At 33.2% G+C, this 19,222-nt stretch overlaps 1 protein-coding gene across 4 annotated transcripts in view; it reads right to left on the bottom strand.

The window, feature by feature from the left end:
- LOC131953734 (oxysterol-binding protein-related protein 6) overlaps nucleotides 1-19,222 on the bottom strand; it is a 59,357-nt gene that overhangs the window by 21,446 nt on the left and 18,689 nt on the right. For all 4 annotated transcript variants that reach the window (XR_009388674.1, XM_059317069.1, XM_059317067.1 and 1 more), the window contains exons 5-16: nucleotides 18,899-18,952; nucleotides 17,497-17,610; nucleotides 16,336-16,480; nucleotides 16,090-16,224; nucleotides 14,209-14,297; nucleotides 11,033-11,249; nucleotides 10,727-10,857; nucleotides 7,123-7,338; nucleotides 5,458-5,533; nucleotides 1,813-1,988; nucleotides 545-619; nucleotides 291-428 (exon numbers count right to left, since the gene is read on the bottom strand). Coding sequence is in view for 3 of the 4 variants with exons in the window: in XM_059317069.1 (XP_059173052.1) it covers nucleotides 291-428; nucleotides 545-619; nucleotides 1,813-1,988; nucleotides 5,458-5,533; nucleotides 7,123-7,338; nucleotides 10,727-10,857; nucleotides 11,033-11,249; nucleotides 14,209-14,297; nucleotides 16,090-16,224; nucleotides 16,336-16,480; nucleotides 17,497-17,610; nucleotides 18,899-18,952 (1,566 nt within the window). In the remaining variant the exon portion in view is untranslated. The remainder of the gene's footprint in view (nucleotides 1-290; nucleotides 429-544; nucleotides 620-1,812; nucleotides 1,989-5,457; nucleotides 5,534-7,122; nucleotides 7,339-10,726; nucleotides 10,858-11,032; nucleotides 11,250-14,208; nucleotides 14,298-16,089; nucleotides 16,225-16,335; nucleotides 16,481-17,496; nucleotides 17,611-18,898; nucleotides 18,953-19,222) is intronic.

Raw genomic sequence — 19,222 nt, 5'->3', positions numbered from 1 at the left:
CAAAATTATGTTTTTTCGTATCAGTGAGGTGTAAAATGTCGAGATTTGTAGGAAAGCAACTATAATAGTCTCTTCTCTTGAACGTTTCGCCTTATTGGTTTTCTATGCATTAGCACATATTTGCGATATACATATTTTTTATGTTTGTCGGCCTTATGGCTGTCTGCCTTTTGGCTGTCGGCCTTATGTCATGTCAGCCTTTTGGCCTTTTGTCCGTGTCTGCCTTTTGTCTTGTCGGCCTTTTGTCTTACACCCACATTTTCTTTATAGACACATTGAAGAAAGCTAACCTGCTCTGCTATGAATTTCCAGCCTTTGTCTTCCCTTATACATTCATACGTTTCTCCGAGTAAAGGATTAAAAGGTTTATGACCTTCTCGATAGTATGAGCTAGCATATCCACTTACAGCGAATGCAGCAACATAAATCTAAAAAGAGGTAAACACAAGTTTTTATTTTTAAAACAGCATGCATAATTTAAATAATTTAACAGTTAAAATATCTCTAAACAAAAGCTGTTGATTAACTGAATTAGTGGACTTACCATTCGTTCAAAAGGGTCATCATATTCAGCAGCTTTATCGAGCAGTTCACTATACTCAAGTTCTTCACATAATCTCTGGAATTGAAGTATGTTTGCATTGTTAGCCTTTTTTTCTATGAAAGAGGTGTACAACAGGTGTGCTTCAGTGCATTGCAGGTAACACATCCAACTGATTAATTAATTCAAATAAAAGTTTTTTTTACATATTAATGCTACAATGCATTGAAAATGGTTTTAGAGTCAGGAAGGAGAGCATATGATTTCAAATGTAAAAAGAGTTCAGACATGTTATGTTGACTATTATAGGCTTTGTAAGTCTCAGTCTCTCTCACATAAATTTGAATTCTCATTAGCCAGTGAAAGATATACATTTTTTAACTAAATTAATTAATTTTGAACACTATTCCCATTTATGGCTTTTTGTTTCTAGGCCTCACTTCAAGAATTTAAAATACCAGGAGTACCCAAAATACAACAATTATAAAAAGTTTACTAATAATAGAATCAAATTAAGTACGTTAGGTCTAGGCTATTGATATTATATTAATATTGTAACTATATTTAGGACTCCTTCAAATAAATAATAACAAACAATTAGCTTCTTTTATTTTAAAATTACAAATTTTACGTAGGCTATATTTTGTAGTCTATCATTTTTTTTTCCATTTGTAAATAACTTAGCAATAGCGGAAATAGCTTTTCTTTTCCCCCCGATTTAATTTAAAAATTATTGTATGGTTTGAAAAATACTAGCTGGCAAGTACGAGAACGAGAAGTTGGTGACCTACTAACAAGCACTATAACTGTTGGAGGAAATCCCCTCTTAAATTACAATTAAAAACTATATAAAAGAAAACTGTCCATATAAACTTTGAAATAAACATTTAATAATAAAAATAAAAAACAGCACTTTTAATAGATGATTTTATTCATGAAAACCAATTAAAACTCATCTAGTACTTGTGAATAAAAATTTACACCATTAATTTTGTAAAATGTTACATACTTTAACAGCTTAAACTGGTTTGATGCATGCATTATGATTAAGATTATGCTCATAAATGTTCAAAGAAGCTAGTCACAAAATCTATGTTTTTTATTGTGTGCAGCCTAAATTTGTAACTGTATATGCATTTAAGTTACAATGTTCATGACTTCTAAAGTACTGTTAATTACCTTCTTCATTTTAATTAGCTAGATAAATGTAACAGGATAAAGTCAAGACTATACAAATCCAAAATAGACAATTTTGAATGGTATTTACTCACCTGAAGCATGCTTAGAGGCTCATTTAGAGTGACAGGCATAGAAATTTTAGTTAAATCCTTGCCAATGTTTCGGTACAGTAAATTCCAAAGACTAACATCTGGACTTTCTGGTTTGGGAACTGGAAGTTTATTCCTTCTTCCAGTGGCACATTTAGATCCTCTTGCAGTCTCAACAACTGTTTTAAATTTTCAAAAGCATATTTTTTTTTCAAAATGATAAGGATGTAGTACAGTTTAATAAATCCATTTTAAATTATTTTATCACTGCTTTAGTTGCATGAGACACCTGGTCTCAAAATGTTTCAATTTATTAAATTAACTTTTAATGTTTTGGAAACTACACCTGATAAGTATTAGATTCTTTTCTAATATACTTAATATGCACTTGCTACTAAAATATTTGATATTGGCGTACCTGTCTTGCGCATTTATGTGATCTCAAAACAAAAGAAACAATGACACTCATTATAACATTCAATTGTTACTGATATATTTTTAGATGTGCAACCTAATTTTCTATCCACACTGAAGTTATCGTTGTGATAGCATGCACATTAGACACAAAAAACCATGCAAGGGTGAAGTAAAATATCCTTTGTGAACCGCCAAGGTGTAAGGAGTGTTGAATGTCTCTTGTGGGAACCACCGGTTGAACTACTGCAGTGGCCCTGGACTACACCGTTTTGGTTTGTTATTAGATGTAGTAGCCCAACAAATCCCTCATGTAGTTTGCTCTTTAAAACAATGTTAATGGGAAGCACATGGTGCTTCTGGTCATATGACCACAGGTGCACCAGAGGATGCCCCTTGTTTGCTTTAGCAACTGATTTCAGTAACCCAGCATATCCATAGTGTATGACACTCTTTATTACAAATTAAGTCATGGTGCTCATCTGGGAGCCAATAATGCACCATGTTATACAACCGCCAAGGCATGGGAGGAAAGACGACAGTGTCCCTAGTAAAATGAAAAAAGGAACCATAGAGCCACAAGGGAATGCACATTAATCATTCTCAATAATAGTGAGTTAGAAAATACCCCAGCAATCATTAATGTGTCAACCACTTGTTACAGTACCACAGGAGTGCAGAGTATGTCCCATGGTTCGGTCTTATCATTGAATGACGTGTGCCACCATGTCTCCCTATATTGTTGAATGCTCATGAAAACAAATATAGTCACCATTGAGAGCCCAGGGTGCTGCAGGTCATCTGACCGCTGGGTTATGGACAGAAGCGCCAGATTTGATTTAGTGAATGATTACAGTAGCCTACCATATTCGCTGCAGAAACCTTCCCAGAAGTATTCTCATCAACTCTCTAAAGTTCCATGGCACTCGGATGAACTGTGTAAAACCAATTATGACTTTTTTTATCTAATATATAAAGCTCAAATGGACTCTGTGCCTCAGTATGTTTGTGGAAGACTTGCATATAGTAAAAAAACTCAAACTGATCGCAATTGTGTAATATTTTTAAAGTGATGATTATTTTTACCAATCTTTTAAATTGATGATTACAAAATAATATTGATCATTTTGAAACTAAAATTTCATTTTACAATTTTTCATTTTGATTGACATAATGTGCAGAGAACAAAGTATACACATAACGTCCGTTTATGCCAATTACTTCCCTTGATAGATGACATTTCAAAAAAATTAAGCAGAAAATATAAATTACTTCTTTTAGTCTGTTTTGTTATTGAGGAAAAAACAACAATTATCTAATTAGCATGGTTCGATAAAATGCAATGTGGTAGGTAAAATACAGTTTAAAAAAAAAAATTACCTTTTTTTTTTATTTTATACACTGAATGTACTGTTAACTAATTATTATTTTTGATCAATAACAGTTTAGAAGCCATTCTTAATGTCCTCTATATTTAAGTTTATGTTTCCATTTGCGTTATTGTTTGCATTTATGTTTGAGTTACATTTGCACTTTTGTTTGTGTTTGCCTTTGCGTTACCTTTGTGTTTAAATTTGGTTGTGGTTAGGGTTAAGTTTAGAGTTAGGGTTATGTGTTATTTTCTCAACAGTCTCTATTTTCATACAGACATTTAATTGTAAAACAAATATATTTCCTAAACCCGGGCAATGCTGGGTATATACTTCTTAATAAACACATAAGTCACAGTCCTTTACAGATAGGATTTTCAAAGAGGCCATTGTAGGGCCTGTCCGGGATGGTTAGAATGACATAAAGATCGCACCCGGCAGGGCGCCACCCCTGCGGAAAATTTAAATACTGTGTTTTCGCAGAAACTTCCCCTGGAGTATTCTCATTAATGTCACAAAGTTTCATGGCAACTGGATGAAAGGTGTAGTAATGCTAGAAGACAAACAAACCAACATACCTTAATTTTTATGGATGTAGATCAGCAAAAGATTAAAGAATAAGTATTTCTCAATAAAAATTCAAAGGGCAAAAATAAAACACTTTAAGACTAATGACTAGTAAAAAGTAAGTAAAGTTTCCCTTTCAAACCTGATGGTCTATGGGGCAAGTGAAGTTACTTCTAGTAACAATTAAACAGTTCTAAAGAGATAAAAGAATTTGTCTACATTGGCAGCAAGATCAGCCGATCGGGAGGAACAAAGGTGGATGTACAGTGCTGGAATTAATAGAGCCCACTACCCTTTCACAGTTGTGAGACCCTAGTGGAAAAATTTTGCCATCTCCAACACAATAAAAATTAGGATTCTAAATTCAAATGTCATGCTGGCTATATGGAACAGAGACAAGTCTCTAAGACCTATACAGATCATGTACAGAGCTTCATTAACAAATGTCTCAGACAGATTCTGAAATTGATGTGGTAAGACTCAGTGTCTAATATAGACCCATGGAGAAGGACGGGGCAAGACCCCGGGACAGTACAATGAGGAAGTGGCGCTGGGTAGGGAACACAATGCGTAGGGGGTACTCAAATGTGACATGATAGAGTGGCACCCCAAGTGAAGGTGAAAGACAGACCAGGAGACTGAGTCATATTGAAGAACTGAAGACAGCAGGGATGTCTTGGGAGGCTGCAATATCAACTGTCGGGGACTAGACAAAATGGAAGGTTATGGTTGAGACCCTATGGTTAACAAGGAATAAAGAGGGTTAAGTCAAGTGAGTCAATGGATATAGCCACATAATGAACTATTATTAACAGTAGATTTTGACAAAAAACATTGGTAATTACTATTTAATACTTAATTCTTTTGGGTTCACACACACTGATTAATTTTTACTAAAATTTACAAACATACTAAATAACTGATAAATTAATTTAAAAAAAAAATAGCTTTTTAAATGACACTTAGTGTGATATTACTAATAGACCACCCTTTCTTTTTATTCGTTTCAGTTCACCAAGGAATACAGGGCAAAGATGATACTTTAACTATACAATTTGCCTCCCCATCTCTCTTTCAACCTGCTCATCATTTATGGTTTCCCTATCTTCCTTGTACCTGTCACAAGTGTGTACATAAGTGTGTATCAACTTCCTTCCCCTCATTTCTTGCTCACATTACTTGAATGTATTAAAACAGACGTTTTGTTTACTATTGTATTGTGCATTGTATATTAGAGTATAAATAAATAGTAAAAATTACGCAAAATGCTTATACTTCCTAACACTATTGCTATAACCTGAAAGTCCACCAGCATAGCAATCAGTATCATTTCCATCTTCAGAAATCTCACTCGACACCTCTTCATCAGTGGGCTACAAATAGAGAACATAAAAGCAACAGTAACATAATGGTCGCAGATATCACTACAATGTTAGATTATTTAACACAATCACTATAAGAGGCATAGTTAAGAGGAAGTGAGAGCCAGCTTTATGTGCCCTTTTTGGAAAAAATTATAAAACCAGTTACTGGGTGCATTACTGAATAATTTAAAAGTTTAGAGATCTTACAATTAGAAATGCTTTAAAATATTTTCTTTATTCATAGTAAAATGCATCAATGTCATAGGTATGAAGATAAAAGGCTCTTCTGGCATAATGCTGTGATAAATAATTATTTCTTACCTGGCCAGAATGTAGTAGAGTTCATGTTTTTCTGACCTTGCATATAAAGGGATGGTGTGGTCAGCACTACGCCCAGCCACCTTTTACTTTCCCCAACATAAGTCAGGTGCCCATCAGAGCTGGGTGGACTCAAGGACATCATACAGCTACAAGTCCAAAATGCGATTGGGCTAGCAGCACAAATTTCTACCATACAACAACCACATCCCTACTAGTAACACTTACAATAGGTAATTTTTTGTCTTTTTGCTTGGAAGCCCAGTTAATAAATCAATTTATGTAAACTCAAAAACAATAACAAAGAGCATACTTTCTAGCAATACAATAGAGGTTTTGAGAGACTGACATTTATAACAAGCTTTGATTTTTTTAAAAAGTATTTTCTAGGTTATTACATAGACAATTGAATATGGTATCACATTAATGGAGCAAAAATGTAGTTTTCAGTCATATCTATCTTACTGGATAATAATGAACACATTAAAATCTCAAGCCAAAAACTCCCTGAATAGCTTTTGCAACACTTAAAGGCAATAACAAAAGGAAGGTCATGTTCTGGCTAAATTCCATGAAGATTAAAATTTAGTTTTTAATTTTTCAAAGATTTGTATAGGCCATATAATCAAGCTTTCATTTCCACCATTTTAGTTCTTCTAAATTTGAATATGATGCATAACGCTCAACACCAAGGTAGCATAGTCATATCTAATCTATAATATACAGAATGTTTGTATATACCTATTTTTTTTATCCTTCTGAAATAATGACCAGGCTGGAGATGTTTTTATAATTGAAAATGTTTTTATCAATATAAATCAGGTTTTACTTTTTTAAATTAAAAAACCCTACAATGCTGCATTGTTTACTTATTTTTATTTTTTTATCACTATTTTAGGTCATCTGACTAGAATTTCAGAAAGATTTCATAATATAAATTAAGTTGGGTTAGTGTTACAATACGTTTCAGTTGAATTCTTTATTGTTATAACGTTATAACAGAGTTAAGGTCAGTTTAAATGGGTACGATACCAAGTTAAGATTGAGATTGGGTAAGTGTTATTAAATTTTGAAGTGATTAAAAATAGACTTGCATAGTCACTGCTCTGTTGTTTGAGTAAAAACAAATATGTTTTATTCCTTTATTATCTACCCATTAAATAAATGCCCATCAAAGCCCACTGATGACTATGCTTTAAATAAACCAGTAAATTTGGTGGTGCAAAATCAATCATCCTTTGAAACCCAGAAGATAGAAAAAATGTATTTTATTACTATACCTCAGAAGAAGAGTCACTAATTGTCCCAAAATTTTCTTCTGCATCATAATATTCTGAGACCGAAAAACTGTCTAAGGAGAGAGACTGTGCAAGATTAGCCTTATCGTTCGGGCGACTTATGCGAAGGGAAGGTAATGGAGATAAAATATCAACCAATGCAGAATCTGCATGAATGCGTGTCAGTTTTGCACGCAGTTCTGAATTCTGTTTTTGCACCTGTGTTAGACAGAAACAAATTAAATTAGTAAAACTAGTTACCAATTCTTTTTAATTTGTATTGTATCCATACCTTTGTATTAAACTAGCCTACCCATCACACATTGCTGCAATCTTTTCCGACAAACCAAACTGATGCAAAATTGTCTATAACATCACCAATCATGTAGTTTTAGTTGTGTGACCTTGTTTTCTAAAACTTTAATTTAAACAAAGCAGGCAATATATTTCTTGGCTCATAGTTGTTAGGGTGCAGGTCTGTCCACACTAGCACCCAGTTACCTGAGGGCATGCTGTATTACAGGCTTATTGATAATAAATTTTTACATTTTAAAATAAAATGCTATTTAAAATACAATTACGTTTAAATTTCTATTTGTTTTTAATTTAGTTTAATTGATTTTAAATACAACATTTGAAAATTCAATTAAAAATTTACACAATTCATACCTTCCTAAATACTGTAGGAATTTTGTCCATGCTATCTTTTGTCATGAGTTATTTTGTCTCTGAGATAATTTATAATGGATTCCCCTTTAAATATGGAGGTAGAATACCCCTCAGCAACCACCAGGGGTCTAAGGTGTCATGGTGTGACACCGGATTCAATTTAGTCATTGATTGTAGTAGGTGCTAAGATTGCCCCAGGGGAACTCGGGGTGCCCAACAGTACACTACCGCTGGGGTGCCGCAGGGTGTCCATGGTTTGATTAAGACATCAATCATAGTGGCCCACTGTATACCTACTATAGGGTCACTATTTACAACAATTGTAGGTGCCATTATGCTCATGGGAGAGTCCAAGGTGCACCAGCTCACACGACAGCAGAAGCACCCTTGGTGCAGTTTCATTGTTTATTCAAGTAGTAACCCTGAACCCTTTGCACTGCTCCATTTAGGTGAAATTCACCCCTTGTTCATTTATGAGAACTTATAAGGATCTGTAATAAGTTGTTTTTTTTTTTGCCAAATACAAAAATAGTGAAAATGTAAAACTGTTCAAGATACAACCAGAAATATATTTTTGTAAGGGTTTCCAAAGTGATGCAAATTTTTATTAGGATGAAAAAAATGGGAGATTATCAGTCTGTTACCAATCATTTTTTATGTGTAACCTTGTTTTCTTGAACTAAGTCGGCACAACATTTTTTGGATCTTAGTTTTTGGAGTTGTGTTTACCTATTCTACCCCTCAGAAGCTCCAGGGCGTTTTTTAATATGAAAATTATGGGTTTATTTTAATCCCCCTCAGTAAAAGTGAGGTAGAACACTCTCTGCCTAATATTAGAAGTGTGTGTATTTATTATATAAAACTTAGAGGAGAATTAAGGATTAAGTACAGAGATTGTGTTAGGTTCAGGGATAAGATTAGGATGAGGCTTACGTTGTTTAATTAAAGTTAACCCTTTGAGCCCTGGCCTAATTTCTCCCATTTCCTGAGCTCCCAGGGCCAAACCAATTTTCACTTATCTGCTTCTAACTTTGCCTATAACTTTTGAACCGTTTGAGATAATCAGACCAAATTTGGTATCCAGACTCAGGATCAAACATCAAAGCAGAAAGATTCTGAAATTCTTTATTTGTTTACAATGTATGAACAGAACAATGTATATAAAAAGAACACGTAATTATTGTTTTGATAGAACATAGAAGAAACCTATTTACATTTAGTAATTGTTTTGTTATTATTGATACCTGGCCATACTAGTTCATCGCCAGAAGTTCACTTTTGTGTGATAACTTTCAAAACAGTTATCACTGCCGGACCCGATGCAAAGAAAAACTTCGCATGTTTTGCACCAGTAAACAGTTGTTTTTTTTCGTTTCGGCAAGTCTTTGTCCTTGGCACCACGTGCATCATAACGTACTTGAACAGTTTCATTGTCACTGTCAATTTCAATGTCACTGAGTTCAATCTCAAATTCAACGTCACTATCATCATAATATAGACCAGGAATATTATCTTCTTCATCAGAATCAATAAGTAGTTGTATTGCCTGAGATGCAGTCATTCTACTTCTTTTGCTGATATTTCGGTCTTTTGCTTCATCTTTTGCACCAACTTTATGTGATGAAGTCGATGGCTGTGGCTCAGCTTTTCGTTTCGGCAGCATTGCTACGAAATGTAAACACCTTCTCTTTTCCTAAAATTTATTTTTAGAATCATAATCACGCACTAAAAAGATATATGTGCAGTTTAGTCAGTCTTCCGCTAATTATATTTAATTAGACGGTATACGGGCCACTAGGAATATGACGCTAGAACATCGGGCCGGAAAACCGGCTTTTCGGACATATATGCCTAATGTTGAAGCCGGTTTACCGGCCTGGCGGGCTCAAAGGGTTAAGGTACCAGCAGGGGTGCCACTAATTTTTTTATGTAAATCCTGAAAATTAATCCCAAAATTTTGCCAATCCTGAAACAAAAATTTTTAAATTTTCAAAACCCCGAAACTTAAAGTCTCACGGAATTTTAAAATGAAATGGACATTTATTTTATTTCCTATTGAGAAAATGTATTCATATTATTATGTTCAATATAAAGCCCTTTAGGGGATTTATTACCTTTGTAACAATCGTCAAACAAAATCAATATTTAAAGGATTCTGTAAATACATAAACCACCATAAAAAAACTGCCTACATTACTAATACTATGACTAATGGAGACAGTAGTCACATTTTGGGTTCTGTAGGTAGTAAGGAAATGATTAGAAAGAGCTTACATTTTTTTAAAGGGCCTGAACTATCAAAAGTGGTAGAAATGTATGCCTGTATTTAACTGTAAGCACTTCCCATATTGAGTTAAATAAAATGAGTAGTCAGTCTGCTGTTAAATTGAAAATATCTTACTATGCTCAACATCTTGTTACATAATAAAAATTGTTATTCTTTAATTTAATAAGTGACTCACAAATCTGAAACCTTATGTTCTCATAATTCATAGACATCATCTACCTTCTCTACATGAAGATGTAAAAAACTAATATTGTGGAATTTCAAGTTTGTTAGTTTTCATGTAGCAGAATTTCAGAAACTTAGTATTTTATTTTAGTTGGTCCATACGATTATCAGTGACATCTAACTACTACTTCTACAACTAAGATTCCTTTTTAGACCTAACAATCCATTGTGCAGATGAAGTGGAGTTTGTAAGTTTCATCTTTAATGTCAACCTGAGCTACTGCACATCCCATTTACTAATTTTCTATGTACTTAAGAACCAATAACTCTGCTTTTTATATAGTGGTTCCCTGACAGTTAAGAGGTTTTAACTTTCAACATTCAATATTTAATTTATCTAAAGAAATACATATGACTTTAAAATATTTTATTGCAACAAAAGCAATACATTTGTAAATTACGCTTAAAAAGAAAAAGTATACTTACATCTAGCAATGTGCTCTTAAGAGAAGCCATTTGTCCCATGTTCTTAGAATCAAACTCCTCTTCTAAAGCATTTTTTACTTTGTCTCTTTCAGAAGTGATAATATTCAGCAAGTCTTTTAAATCATTGTAAACTTGAAACACACAATAAAGCAATGTACGTTTAATGACTTTTAAATAGAATAAGTGGTAATTATACATATCTGGCAGGTTAAAAAGTGTTAATTTTAAAATTATAATAATTATAACATGTTAAAGAGACAGTTAAAATATAATTATTTGAGTTGATATAAATAATAAAAAGCATACCTATCTCAGATTTATTAAGGAAGCTTTCCCGCAGCTTCATTTCTTGTAGCCTTAAGTCATGTAAAGCAGAATAAACAGATCCTTGACCGTGTGGATTTGTTATATTTCTTTCATTTGAGTAATTTAATAAATTTGGATTAGAAGCACTGGCATGAAGTCGATCAGTAGGAGATGGTAGAAGTGACATCGATAGATTGAGTCCAGCTGTAGTCACACCCTGATGATAAGTAATTTCAAATATATATTTTTAAAAGTTATATTAAATGAACAGCATCCATTGTAGACAGTTAATTTTGCCCAATGTTCAAAACATAAAATGTTTGTCTTGATATATCTGATAAAAGTATTATTAACCTCCATTGTATGATATTGTTTACAAGCCTTATATTATACTGAATGGAAAATGTCCATATGCATTTTTACAGAGAAAAATAAAATCTAGATGGTTTGGTATTGTTTGAATAGGAACCTATAGTGTATATAGTGTAATGGATGGAGCTGGCATTCATTTTTTATGTTGCTTCTGGGAAGAAAGTGTTGGCTGAGTATGTATCCCAAGTTCTAGGTTAATGGACACAAACTAGTTTGATGAGATGGGTTCTACCAATCTTTCATTATTGTTGACATGGATAAAAACTCAAGTTTTCGTCTACTGTAAAAAGAATTTTGTTTAAGCCTTACATTTCTATTTCACTTTTGTAAACTCTGTGATCAATCCTCTGAAAATCCCACTCAGTATTTTTTACTCAAAACTTTGCTGGTAAATTTAAAAAAAAAAATTATACTTTATAAAGCCACTAGACCTAGTTATGCCATGTTTATTCAGTGATAAAAAAAAAAACCAAGTTGTTTTTCACTTTTAAAAATTTTGCTTAGTTAATGAAAATAATAAAAACATAAAATGCATTCTATCTTTAATTAAATCAAACAAAAACCTCAAATTTTAAAAACGCTGCACACAATTTAAAAAAAATTTTGAATGAACCATTTGAGACTATTTTAATCCATTTTAAATCATGTTCTCATTTCCTAGTCATTGAAAAGCAAGCAAGTTGAAGAAGTTGTCAGTTGTTATGTAATGACAACTCTTCTTGAACCAACCAACAGTTCCTAAAACTTTCAGAATAGTGCAACATGACTTAAAGTAATTTTAGAAGTCATTATGTGAAGGTTAAATGTCCATAAAAAGTTTACATTGTTTACCAACAACACATTTTTAAGGAATACTAGACTACCGGTTATCTAGTTAGATAACTGTGGGTTTCGGGGGTCATCCATAAATGACATCATGTCTGCCAGCACTTATCATCCCAAAATAACCAGACCCCGCATTCAAAAAGACGTTTTTTATATTTTTAAACTCTACTAAACTCTACTTCCCCTGCCCAGTGCCCCGCCAAGTCTCAGACATGTTTGTATTTTTAAAAAAAAAAAAACGATTCCGGCCGAGCATGGCTCTGACCACACTATCCCTTCATATGCTGAGAACATAGAAACAGGTGAACTCTACTTCACCTGCCCTGTGCCCCGCGAGGTCCTGATAGTCAACCTTATCATTCACATATAGGCCTTAAGAAAAAATAATTGAAAACGTAAAAAAAAAAAAATCTTTTTACTATTACTAAAGTCATTGTTCTAAACTTTTATAATTAATGAGGTTAATCTACCAATGATTTATCAATAATTAATTAACGGCTTTAAATTAGTTTGTAATTAACAGTGTCATCAAACGTCACTATTCAGTCAAAGTTAAGCCAGTGTTCTAAAACTTTAAAAATAATGTGGTTAATACACCTATGAATAAATCAATAAATTAATTAACATCTTTAAATAAATGTGTGATTAACTGTCTGCAATCAAAAATTGTTCTCTACCTACATACTATTTTACAGCCCCCCATATAGAGCAGTTTCCTTACAGTACCAAATCAGACAAACAAACAAATATTCAAACATGTAAACAAACTTGAGTTTTAGTAGTATATAGATTACTTTTGAATCAATTCAATGACTCGTAACTAATAATATGAGTTTGATAAAAATATTTTTTCATGCCCATGTATGTAGTATGCTGGCTTGATGAGACATGTAACAAGGTTCATTAAGAAATCATATATCATATTGCTGAATTTAAGATAAATGCAAGTTAGTGCTCACTAGTTGCAATCTAAAAATAGATATATAGCATTTCTAAAAAAAAAAAAAAAGAAAAGGACGACCTGTAAAATATGTTAGTCCTTATTTTATCTAAGCAATACTGACACAGTGATTTCAATGCCAAAGGTGGGCTCAGATAAAAAAAAATATTATCCCTGTGTAGGCATGCTGATATCTAAACTAATGTGAACTCATAGTTATCCCTTGTTCGGATCTGGATTTTCTCCTGCTAACAAGAAAAAAATGAGCGGTAATCATGTAAGTGAATGTGTTTGAAATCATTATTTTTTCCAAACTTTCATTTAGATAAAGAAAAGATTTTTTAATGCAATATCGCTTACGCTCACCCACCATCTATGTAGATCAACGGGAAAAATACTAAAAAATTTTGTGTCCAATTTTTTGCAGTTGATGTAATTTCTGTAGTTTTTCAAATTTCAGGAGATTTTTTTGAATTTCATGAAAATCAGGAGACTGTATATAGGGGTCGGCGTGGTCGAGTCGGTAAAGCACATGGTTGCTAAACCGAAAAGTCTCGAGTTCGAACCCTCGGGCAGATGAGGCTCGTTAGCTGGGGACAGCCACTCTTCTAGGAGAGACAACTCCAAAATTAAACAACTGCTGCCTTGTAGTTTGTTCTTGGTTGGACAAAGGCTATGGAAGCAAATCCAAAAAGAAAAGCAGGCTGAAATCGGAGTCAATGGCCTCAATGGCTCAAAACCTGTTGACACGTATCCTTAATTGTGATGGAGGCGTGGTCGAGTCTGCAAAAAGCTCATAGTTGATAAATTCGAACAAAGTCTCGAGTTCAAACCCACTGGCAGATAAATCTCGATCCCCTTCAACACTAATAATTAAGAACGAAGAAGAAGAAGAGAAGGAGACTGTATGAGCCCTGCATATACCAACACCCAATTGGCTATGAAAAAATGCACAGGTCAGAAATTTTAAACTTAAAATAGGTGGATAATCCTCATGGTGAAAGTTACAGCAGCAGATAAATTAAGAAAAAGCTATTACCTCTTGCGGAAGTTTAGAAAATGGAATTGCAGATATCTTGTTCAACAAGTCTTTTAATTCATTCATTTCATCCTGACATATTTGCAAATCTATATGAAAATAAATAAAAATATACTGTAAAAAACAAAAACTTTCTAATAAGTTACATCTTGCAACTTTTAAAAATTGCTTTTGAAATACAGTTCTGAGTTCCAATTTTTTAAAAAAAAACAGAACTCTAACTGGGACAGCAAGATATCTCTGATAGACACAGTTTTAAGTCAGGGATTAAAGGGCAGGAGTCAAAGTGTGTGTGTGTATGCATATATATATATAAATATATAAATATATATATATATATATATATATGAGACCCCCAAATAGGTTTGACACATTATTGATTTGATTATTCCTGCCTTGCTATGTTCTAGGCCAGGGGTTCCCAACCCCGTGCCCGCGGGCGCCATGGCGCCCGCCGAACGATTCGTATGTGCCCGCCTCTCACTATTCGACAGAGACAGAATTTTTTTCATAAACATTATTGAAAGGTTGAAGGGGATGCAAATCAAAGGTTTTGTCCCCGGGTGACGGTAAGGGTAGCTACGCCTCTGGATGGAGTTTGTCGATTTAAAATAGGCGGTGCCCGCCACCCTACCGATATTTTAGAATGTGCTCTAGAGTAAAAAAAGGTTGGGAACCCCTGTTCTAGGCTATATAAACAAAAATTAATGCTGAAGGCTTCATTTGTAATATAAAATATAAGTTAAAAGTTAAGACTTAGATTTACCTAGTAAAAGTCCTAGTTACTTCTTACTAAGTTCTTCATAATAGTAGTAGTTAAAACTTACAAGACAGATCTGTATGTAACAGTATCTAGTACTAGTAGATCTATCTAGATCTAGAAATTAGTGTGATAGTCATGATTTTATTGTATTTTTCTCCCTACACGCTATTCAAGGCATAATTTAAATCTACAATTCAATTGCAAATACTAAAAAGAACTTTCAGAAGCTAGATTGTCCACATTATATATTAGTACTTTAGTAGATCTTTTAGTATTAGATGATACTTAGGGGGTCAGTATGGTTGAGTCAGTAAAAGCTCATGGTTGCTAAACCGAAAAGTCTCGAGTTCGAACCCTCGGGCAGATGAGGCTCGTTAGCTGGGGACAGCCACTCTTCTAGGAGAGACAACTCCAAAATCAAACAACTGCTGCCTTGTAGTTTGTTCTTGGTTGGACAAAGACTATGGAAGCAAACCCAAAAAGAAAAGCAGGCTGAAATCAGAGTCAATGGCCTCATTGTAGGACACAGAAATGTGTGCCAAAGGGAGATAATCGCTTTTCCATGCTCTTTTTTTCCAATTAGACTTTTTACTTTTCTTTACTATTTAAGAAAAAAAACGTAACAAACTTCAGCGAACACGGGATGGCAGAACTGGACACGATATTTTTTTTAAAAGTGAGGAACAATTCCGCTTTTGAGGGGACGGTAGGCATGTCTGGGTTAGTCTGCATTAACAATGGGCAAAATGGGTTGAGAGTTTGTGCGGTTATTTAATTTACTTGATAGAATGTGTGTAGTCTGATTATGACATGACATTAATAGCGATGACAATGATGTAGTAGACAAGACTAGAGAGACAGTTGGGGGTACGACAAATAAGATTTAAGTTTTATATAGTATTATTCTTCTAGAGCAAGTTACATTGTTTATTTTATATGGAAATAAGAAAATGTTCCATCCTTATCTCAAGGAGGACAATGCAGAATAATAAAATATCATATATATTGATACTCCCCCCACATCACAAAAGATAGATTCTTTATTTTATCAAACTTTTAAGGAAGTTAAATAATACTACTTATTAGACTTTGTCAAGCAGTCTCATGACAGGAATTACATTTGCTACTTTCTTCAAAACCAGAGGAATCAACAAGCCATGTTACTACTCTTCCTGGAGCTCCTTTGAAGCTTGGTTGTCTTATTATTTCTTTTTTAAGAGGCTGATTTAGCACTAGCTCTGGTAAGTTTGCACCTTGAGAAATAAATTTAATTTTTGTAGTTAACATAGTGAATGGATAAAGAGGTAACTTAAAATTAAGCATTTTTTTCTTATTCTAATCAAGTATTATTATTTGCTACTAACTAGTAAGTATTGGAATATCCTCTTTTGGTGATATCTGAGAAAGTCTAGATGACTCCTTAGTTCCATAAACTATTTCATGTTGTCGATATAGCCGATGACGACGCAACATGTTTAGCCAATCTTCAAACAAGACAGTATCCTTCAACTAAAATTAACAAGATAAACATGAAGTATTTTATTTGTAAAATTTATATTAATAGTCAGTGGATTTTTAGTATGTAACAACCTCTTACATAAGCTACTTCTGAACAAATATCAAGATGAGCATAAAATACAAACCACAGTAGTAATTAAGAAAGTGAAGATATGGAAAACATTAATAAGTTTTAGAAGGATTAAATTAGAAAAATGTCTGTGGGGATAAGGCTTTTATGGATACTACACCATCTATGCCTGGGCAGCAATTTTGCTTAAAAATGTAAAAGACTAAGCTTCCCAAGAAAGAGGAATCTACAGCATGATTCGCCAGTATGGTCTAACCAGTTTGACTCTTCTACTCCTATGCAAACAGTCACTTGTTTTTTTAATTAAAATAGCAAATAATATCAGACATGAAGCTTTTAACATCCTTTTGTTTAAAGAACTGCAAATATATTTATTCTGAGCATGAGGTTCTGCAGTATACTGGTTGTTGAAAGGAATTTCGTAAATCATGACTTCAGATCAAAATATAAAATCAAATTGTTCCAGGACATGCAAGGGAAACATATTAACATAACCTTTTGGTATACTTTAATGGCAAAACTTGGTTGAACTTTGTTGTTTAATCAAAATTTAAATATTGAATATAAAAAAATATGTGGATTAAATTTTTGGATGTTGGCCTTATATTTAAAACACTAAATTTAATAAACAAAAAGAACAAAACTAATGCAATCTTCACATTTGATCCTAATTCTCTATATTGCCATATGTTAACTACTCTAACTGTATAAACCTACAACAACAAAAAATGAATTAAACTCCAAACCAGCAGCAATGATTGGTAAATTTAAACTATTACTATATTAAATATATAAATTTTAACTATTTTCAAAATATTTTTGTTGCTTAATTAAATAAAATTAAAAAAAAAAACAACTTCAAACTAGATGCTATGAAATACATGGCTAGTTTTGATTACATAAACAAATTTTAAAGTCCAGGATTAATTGATCCAACCTTAATGTGATGTACTTGCTCTTCAGCATCAATATCAATTCGTTGTCCTTGTCTTTTAAATGTTATTACTGCAAGCCCTATATCCATCAGTCCATGATACTTGCCCTTTTGTATCTAAATAAAGATGCCATGTTTAATTTAACTGTGAAATACCTCTTCAGATCTGACAATCCACATTTCTTAATCACATTTTAATAGGGAATGATGTCAGCACTATGCCCAGATGCATTTTCTTTACCTTGATTCAGGATGGGTACATATTATAGCTGGGTGTAAATACTTATGAGTCAGTAATGGTATGTTTTATTGGCTACAGGACATGAACACCCCCCCCCCCCCCAGATAGAATCCTGATTCTAACTCCAACTCTATACCTACATATCACCTTAATCCTAACCTTAAGACAAAGTTGAAACACCTAAGAATTCACCTCCCCTAAAATTAACCCAAAACCAACTATAGACATTGATTTGAGCCTAACCCTGATTCTAACACTAACCCTAACCATAACTCTAGCCCTAACCCTAGTGCTAACAGTAGACCTAGACCAAACTCAAACCCTAGCTCTAACCCTAGCTGAACCGTAAGCTATGACTGGGGGTAATGTCCTACTGGGCAACAGTTTTTTTTAAAAAAAGCAGCTCAAGCAGTTACATTTTTTTGAAGAATTTAGGAAGGCTAGTATCTCAGTTGAAACCCGAGAGGTCTAACATAAATAAGAATCAGAATATATTGATCAGTGATTAATGAAAGCTTTTTATACAGTCCTAATGACTAATACTAAATAATAAAATGTTGATCACTTGTGCTAAAATTGCATTTTTTGAAGTGATGATAAAAAAAAAAAACTTACTTTGTTTATTACACTACACTAATTAGAGACTTTGTCTCCAGTTCAAGGGAAAAAAAAATTGTACTCTATTCTTCTTTGCTCTTAATAGCATTTGTCCATCCAAAAAACAAACAAGGCAGCAGTTGTTCAGGCCCGACAATGTGGATGTAATTTTTAATACAACTAATGTCCTCTAAGTGTTCTTCATTTTGCTCATTAAAAAAATAATCACTAGTGGTTACTAATTTGTAAGCTCCAGGTTGCAAAACTGAATGGAAGTACCAAATTTGAACCCCTGGGCAAGTGAAGCTTGATAGCTAGGGATAGCAACCCATATAGGAGAGAAAACTATTAAAACTATTAAATCAAACAATCGCTGCCTGGTAGTTTGTTCTTGGTTAGACAAAGGCTATAGAAGCAAATCCAGAAAGAAAGCAGGCTGAATTTGGAGTCAACTGATTACATGGCACAGGGTGACACATAATACTTAAATTGTTTTGGAGGAAATCCCTTCCAACATTACAATTTAGAATGAAGAAGGTACTAATTACAATAAAATGTACTACTGACATCTGCACTTGTCTTTGCATAAGTTAGTATTCCTTTGTCCAACACAAAGAACCTCTGTTGAAGAAAATATATTATAAAGTAGAGGTAAACTAAGTATAAAATAATGTAGCAACTGGAAGCAATAAACAAGTATTTAAACATAATATGAAAATTTCAATTTAAGTAGATGAAGAGAAAGTACATAGGTGAGAGTGTTTATATTAAATTAATTTGCAATTATGTTTGTCAGTGTGAAAAAAAAATGTGCACTAAAAGCAATTCTTACAAATACAACGTCATAGAGGTTTCATGCTGCTTTTTGATAGATTCCATACCCAAATTGAA

The sequence above is a fragment of the Physella acuta genome, unplaced genomic scaffold (genome assembly GCF_028476545.2).
Source record: "Physella acuta isolate Inbredline_101_S28 unplaced genomic scaffold, ASM2847654v3 ptg000944l, whole genome shotgun sequence".
Lineage (NCBI taxonomy): Eukaryota > Metazoa > Mollusca > Gastropoda > Physidae > Physella > Physella acuta.
The sequence above is the reverse complement of the archived record's forward strand: the minus strand, read 5'-3'. Positions and strand labels throughout refer to the sequence as shown.